We start from the raw sequence: 7,330 nt of genomic DNA, 5'->3' as shown, positions 1-7,330 counted from the left end.
TTGCGGTTAACCGATTAGCAATTTTGTATTCGATTGCCATACATATATATATATATATATATATATATATATATATATATATATATATATATATATATATATATATATATATATATATATATATATATATATATATATATATATATATATCACAATCGAATACAAAATTTTCATCAAAACATTAGTAGTTGAATAATTTTTTTATTAAGCAAAAGATAAAAGCTTGAGGAAAACAAAAAGTACATTATTATTTACGTGAAAGTATAACATCTGATATTAAAAAAACGTCAATACAAACTGATGTTCATTTCTGTAGTAATCCCTTTTAACTATGGCAAATAAAAATAATGTTATAGGAAATTTATTACATTGATAGTAAAATAAGTAAATAATAATAAAAGATATCTTATTTCTCTCATAGGCTAATTAAGACAATAACCGGCACTGATGAAAAAAGCACATTCAACACTAGCAGTACTTCCACATTACTAACTACATCACTATGACTATACATTCTCAAAAAGTCTCTACGTGTACGTTTTTCTCTTCATTCTTTGATGTTTAAGTCGTGTAATAATAATGCAAATTGTAATTAATATAATTTAAGCAAAAAATTGACTCAACAAGAATGGAAAAAGGTGAAGATAACGAACAGTGATCGAACTTTATTTGAGCAATATTGATAAAAATGTATTAAGTGTTTCACGTGATCAAACTTGTGTCATCTCACCTTACCGGACAAAACTTGACCTTGGTGATGATAAAATAACTCCTATCCTCAATATTATTGTCCACCCTCTTATCCACAATATAACCCTTTGTTCTGTTAACAAGACTCACATGTTTAACTTAAAAGTTGATAACCAATTGCTTTGAAATAATTAATTATTTGTAATAATTTAGTTGTAGTGCTAGTTGTATTTGTTTCTCTATCTCCCTTGTTTTAATGACTTTTCAACTGTTTCTTTGTTCTCATGAAGGTACAGGGCGTCCTTAAAAATTGACAATTTCTTTTGTTCGTGTCATTGGTCATTTTTAATGCTTTGTATATAATTCCATTCGTGACCTTGTATCTATTTATTTAGTAGATCCAATACATTAGGATATTTTCTGATGCTTTATAAATATACATCCTGTTAATCATTTTGAATAAAAGAAATAACGTTATATCTTGTTCAAGGTAAATTTCCACTTCATTAGGGCAGACTTTAGTGGAGTCTTTGCACATGTTTCATTTTTTTCATTTCCTAACCCATTCGAACTACTCACAGTTTTTGTACAATTATTAAGACCTTTGTGGGACTTATTAGATTATTAAAAAATATCATTTATATCTTACTCAACTAGATGATATAATAATGGTCGATTATTCAGATTATCGCAAATGTTTAAATGTAATGAAACTGAAATTTTAAATGCTTTTAAACACTGAAACATTCTTAACTTTACAATCATCATTACATTAAGGCTATGGGAAATTTTTTTCATGATAAAAATAAATTTTAACCAAATGAATTTCTAAAACGAAAAAATCATTATAAAGTATTATCTTTTTTGTCTTTATAAGTCCCAACATGCAAGGCCTTAAAATTCGAATGACAACCATGCCTCTTAATTTGTGTATCATTCATCAATAAAGAGACTCATGTGCACGCGCTGTTTAATGTCTCACAGTCAGAGTTAAAGGTCAGCAGGGTCAATCCTACTGTACTGATCCACCGCGGTCATGATTTCTCCTGGACAAAAATCTCTAAGAGCATATTCTAAAATGAAAGGTTATAAACATCTAAATAAGCAAGTTAGTTAATTTCTCTTTTTAAACTTTTTTTTTTATCTCACCACAAGTAATTTGAAAACATTGCGAACAAGTATGATAAAATCAAGATGACTTTCACCGTATATGTATGACACACAGGTGTCATGACGTGGTTCCGAACGTGCAGAACGGTAAAAAACTTTGATGTCAGAAGTGATCAATATTAAAAATTAATAATATATACAGGTAATATTCAAGGATTAGCTCACAGTTCTTAAATTACCTGCCCGAGTTAATCATACAAAATGATAAATTTATTACTGTAAAAACAAGAGGGCTGATGGGAGGTACAAGCATAATTTATTTTACAACCTTTGGTTGACATATTTAAAAAGGGCGCTGACTATATAAACCTGGCTCACACAGCGACGACAAGACAGTTAAACAGGATCAATGCTATCATAGTGACGTGCTTTATAAAATTAACAAACGAAGGACATTGTTTTTTACACTGAAACATAGGTATTATTCGTGCAATAAGGATTTATTTTTCAGACGAAGTGTTTACATCGTAATATCGTGTGCAAATATATCTAGTAAATAAAAGATGTCCATATCAGTACATTACTGACATAGAGCGATATCTACAGCAAACAACGGAATACTTTGGAGAATTTGACACATTCTTAACATTGTACTGCAGATGTATAAATCTGGGATGTGTAACATCGAATTCATCATTGGGATTGTGGATGTGTACAGGGGAATATCTAATGATTAAGATGCATGACAGAACAATGTCTTGCTTTGGAGGAGCTTGTGAGGACAAGTTTAACTGTTACCAGTCCGTGGAGGAGGCCAAGAGAGCCAAACAGAGGAACAAGCAAATCAGCAAACTCCTGAAGCAACACCAAAAGGAGGAACTCAAACGACTAAAGATTCTCCTCCTAGGTAAAACAATTACCAGTAGAATCAGAGAGAGTTCAAAATATATAACGATATAGGAATTGCTAATTATCAACGTTATTTAGGATATTACAGCATTATTATATTAAATAATAACTATCAAAAATTTATGATTGTCATTTTATCTCTATAATAATTTTGTGGATTTGCGGTTTATGTGCCGACATCAAATCTCAAGGACATTTATTAGCACGGTAAATACAGTGTCATTGATGTAGGTGAAATAGAGAGTAGATTTAAGAATCAGACACATATTTATTTAGACCTTCTCTGTATCACCCATCATTACTATATTTACAGGTACTGGAGAATCTGGAAAAACTACAATAACAAAACAGATGAGGATCATTCACATCGATGGATTTGATATGAGGTAAATGATCCATAGTTTAAAGGCCAGCGCAAATAACATAAAACAAAGCTATCTTTACAATATCTGTATAATTGCGTAATTTATCTAGACATGAAAAATTGAGAAGGATTCCTTTTTTTGATTTTTTATCAAGGTCTCTTTTCCTACACGAACTGTTCATTTTATGTTTTCATGATTAAACAATTTTTATTTTATAGAGAACGAGTTGAGAAGATTTGTGATATCAGAAAAAATATCAAAGAGTCGATCGTGGTATTGCTCTCCGCCATGTACCAACTAGAAATTCCTCTGGAAAATAAAGAAAGTGAGACAAGCCGAGAGTTCATTTTAAAAGAGGCAGGCAATCCAGAGATTCACAGAACAAATGTAAGTTATCAACATTTATATCGTTAAAATATATGACACACACACAAAAGAAAAACTAAGACAAGGAAAAATTGAGATGTGACATGACTGTTTCATCATTTACAGGAATTTCTTGACCACTCTGAAAAACTTTGGGAGGATCCCGGGGTAAAGAAATGCTACGAAAGATCACATGAGTTTCATCTGATTGATTGTGCTAAGTAGTAAGTATAATGAACATCATATTACTAATTTAAGTGGATCTAATCCTAACTGTAGTGTGCATCACAAAACAAACCCTTAAGTATTACCTTGAGTAATTAAAAATTTGTTATGTTTTATTTCTAGTTTTCTGGATAAGCTACATGAAATTAAAAGTCCCGCCTATGTCCCCTCCGACCAGGATATCCTCAGGTGCAGAAGTGTAACCACATCAATACAAAACATCGAGTTCGAAGTTCCAGATGGAGGTCACCAAGTGAAATTCAATGTTTACGATGTCGGTGGACAGCAAGGAGAACGCAAAAAATGGATCCAAGTGTTTGATAGTGTGACCGCCATTCTATTTGTTGTGGACTGTAGCAGTTTTGATCAAACACTTCGTGAGGATCCAAGTAAAAATAGACTTTTAGAAGCTTTGGAGAACTTTGACCAAGTTTGGAACAATAGATTTCTTCGATACGTGTCTGTGCTTCTTTTCATTAACAAAATTGATGTTTTGGCTGAAAAAATTGCTCGTGGACGCGACATTGGAGAACTTTCAAAATTGCACCCTGATATTTTTCCTGACTTTGACCTGTTTACTCCATCAGAATCAGAGAAAAATCAGTTCTTGGAAGCGTTTCCTAGTTTTGATAATGACCACCGTAAAAAGTTCAGGACAACACGATCTGATGTCCATCCACACACTGTTAAAACAGCTGTTTACATCAAGCATCTATTTATGGTAAGTTTCCTTCCTTTGATTGATACTGATGTCAGAAAGTTTTTATGCATCCAATAATGAGAATTAAGAGTTGTAATAATTATGTTTAGCTGCCTATCTTGACAACGTACTTATTTAAATATGACATTTTACATTATCAACATTATTTTTTTTTCTTGCAGAGAATTGTAAGAGGGGAACTTAATCTTAAAAAGAGAATTACCCCACATAACAAAGACTGGCATGACGAACATAGCTGTGAATACTACTACACATGCGCAATAGATACAAATAACGTCCAACGAGTCCTGAATGGTTGCCGAACCCTCATTATCCAAAACCATCTAAGACGATTCGGAATCATCTGATGATTGTATCATCATGAGATAGGCATGCGGTTTTGCATATCTATACACTTCTGATATTTTGACATTTCGCACGGCGATAGACATTGCAATGCCATTCTGTAATATACAATATGCCCCAAAGGACATACATATGTATTGGTGTACTAGATATAAGCGTGCAGTATAACACTCTGTTCATATGTTTCATCTCAATTGTATTGAGATAAAGTGTGTGTGGTATAAACACGTTTGTGTGCTGTGACTTACTTTTGAAAAAAGTAATACGTCTTATTTATTCTTGTTGATTTTTATTTTTATGGACATTCCTTATATTTGCATGAATAAAGTAACAATAAACCTCACAATGCATGTTCGTTGAAATGAATTGATACAAATCTTAGATATTTTTTTATTGTTTCTTGATTGACCTATGTTCTAAATTGCAAATTAGAAACTTTGCTATTGCAAACAATAGCATGTATCACCCAGAACTGATACCCAAAAGTGCAATCTCGGAGTGGAGCAGAGTAAGCAACTACTATTTGAAAATTTAAATTCTCAGAACTTTTCCCATTTTGATGACTTCAAATTTTAAGTCGTCAAATTCCCTTACTTAGTAGTAATATATCGTTATCACCTGCGTATGGGGCTTATGTCTTTCAGTTGAATCGATACGCAAGACCATGCTTTACGTACGAACAATTTCTAAAACGAGGCAAGCTATTGACAAATAAGTTCATGAAAGAAGAATATGAACAGTCTCGTTTAAAGACATCATTTCGGAAATTCTATGGTCGATAAAATGACCTTGTCAGCAAATATAATCTGTCATTAAGGTTAATTCTGACTAACGTTTTTCATACTAATTGTTAGGCCATTATTTACACAATGAATTGTCTACGGATTTTTCCATCTATTCCCGATCATGACAGAGCACACGGCGGGTGTGACGGGTTGGCAGCTGATCCCACCTCTGATGTTTTAGAGGTCCGTGTTTGCTCTGCTCCTATTTGTATTGTTTGAATGGACTTTTGAGCTTGAATACTCTTCGTTATCTCGATATTTCATTTCTATGGAAACAGCAGTTATTTTAGAAATTTAAAACCCAAGAATTTTGTGAGAGAAACCTACGCATCAATATTATTATCAAGTCTGAAATTGACTTTTAAAGAGGAAAAAATGAAATATATAGAAAATTCTTTCTCTCTACCCCCTCCCCCCAGTTTTTAAGCGAAAACGTATCCAACCGATTTTAATTTTTTGAAGATGTCAGTTTGAACTGATGCAAAGAATAATTCTTCTATGTTTCAAAGGAATTGGTTACTGAGAAAAATGAGCATGACATTTTTCATATTTCGTGTTCTCGTGGCAAGGGTGGCAATTCAGAAAATTTTGAATGTTGCATGTTAATTGTTACTTGATGGGCTATTATTTTCACGTTAAATTGTACACGTTTTTTTTCGTTTACCTGATCATAACAAGGGACACACGGAGGGTGTAACCGGTCGACAAGGGAAGCTTTTTTCTCCATGGCATCTGATCCCACCTATGTTTTCAGAGGTTCGCTCTGATCACAATTTGTATTATTTAAATAGACTTTTGAGCATGATGACTGTTAATTGTCTACACATTTCATGCACGACTAGAATATTAAGGCAGGACCGTTTTATGCATGAGATCAACTAAACCTAATCTTTTGAGGAGGTAATGAACTTTAAGGCTAGGAAGAAATAACTTGGATTTTCAGGAGCAACCAATAAAAGATAGATGCAGATTTTTTTTTTCATTCTGTGTCTTGTAAATCAGGATAGGCACACTCTAACATACTGTGACAAGTAAGGGGGTAATTCCATCCTGCAAACTATAACACACTAACAGAAGAGTTAACTCCATCTTATAAACTGAAATATATTGTTACAAAAGAGGAGTTAACGCCATCCTGTAAACTGTTTCATACCGTAACAAAACAGGAGGTAACTCCAGCGTTTGAAGTTTGAGAATCTTATTCAATTTCACAGATGTCCATGTAAAAATGAAGAAAAGCATTCAACCAATTTTAAGCATTTAACCATGTAAATCTGTAATGTCTGTAGATGTAATTAATTCAAAGTGCTTTTAAAGATATAGTTTGTAGATTACATTAGAAAGTTCAGTTACAATTCATTTCAATTATAAATTAATATGCATAAAGTCTGTATTCGCAGCAGGAGTTAACAACTCTCAACTTCTTGGCAACTCAAGGATTGTCTTCTCTGCAAATATAAGTGTTCCCAAACCTTGGGTAACTGTGGTGAAAATCTTCAAATAAATCACAAGTACAGTCATTAAGTGCAAAATTTAAATGTGACAGAAGCGCAATAAAATTGTACAGGTTGTCACACTTCAATTATACTTTCATTCCATTTCTTTTCTTGAATAAATATATATATTTTGATACAGTTGTATGCGCATATAAAAAAAATGCTTTGAAAAAATTAAGTTCTAAAGAAAAAATTAGTAGTGTAAAAAATCGTAAATAGACAAAATGAATAATGAAGATTTTCTGAAGGGAAAGTAAAATTCTGACTCTTCGACTTATAACAAAACATGTATCATATATGTACTCAAGATGAGATGTA

General features: G+C 32.3%; 1 protein-coding gene across 1 annotated transcript; it reads left to right on the top strand.

The window, feature by feature from the left end:
- Positions 1 to 2,180: 2,180 nt before the first annotated feature.
- Positions 2,181 to 5,054, top strand: LOC133191340 (guanine nucleotide-binding protein G(s) subunit alpha-like). Its single transcript, XM_061327088.1, has 6 exons — positions 2,181 to 2,707; positions 3,023 to 3,095; positions 3,293 to 3,461; positions 3,567 to 3,664; positions 3,789 to 4,386; positions 4,548 to 5,054. Exons 1-6 carry the CDS (start codon positions 2,509 to 2,511, stop codon positions 4,731 to 4,733), a joined length of 1,323 nt encoding a protein of 440 aa, XP_061183072.1. The 5' UTR covers positions 2,181 to 2,508; the 3' UTR covers positions 4,734 to 5,054.
- The last annotated feature ends 2,276 nt before the right edge of the window (positions 5,055 to 7,330 follow it).

Source organism: Saccostrea echinata, unplaced genomic scaffold, assembly GCF_033153115.1.
Source record: "Saccostrea echinata isolate AGI-Se365-2 ecotype Australia unplaced genomic scaffold, CSIRO_AGI_Sech_v1 ptg000023l, whole genome shotgun sequence".
Classification (NCBI taxonomy): Eukaryota; Metazoa; Mollusca; class Bivalvia; order Ostreida; family Ostreidae; genus Saccostrea; species Saccostrea echinata.
This window is presented reverse-complemented; position numbering and strand designations above follow the sequence as displayed.

Excerpts from the sequence above, each read along its gene's own strand:
- LOC133191340 (XM_061327088.1), top strand. The coding sequence starts at position 2,509 with ATGTGTACAGGGGAATATCTAATGATTAAGATGCATGACAGAACAATG. Across the intron at positions 3,096-3,292 it reads ATCGATGGATTTGATATGAG|AGAACGAGTTGAGAAGATTT; the intron begins GTAAATGATCCA and ends TTTATTTTATAG. Across the intron at positions 3,462-3,566 it reads CAGAGATTCACAGAACAAAT|GAATTTCTTGACCACTCTGA; the intron begins GTAAGTTATCAA and ends CATCATTTACAG.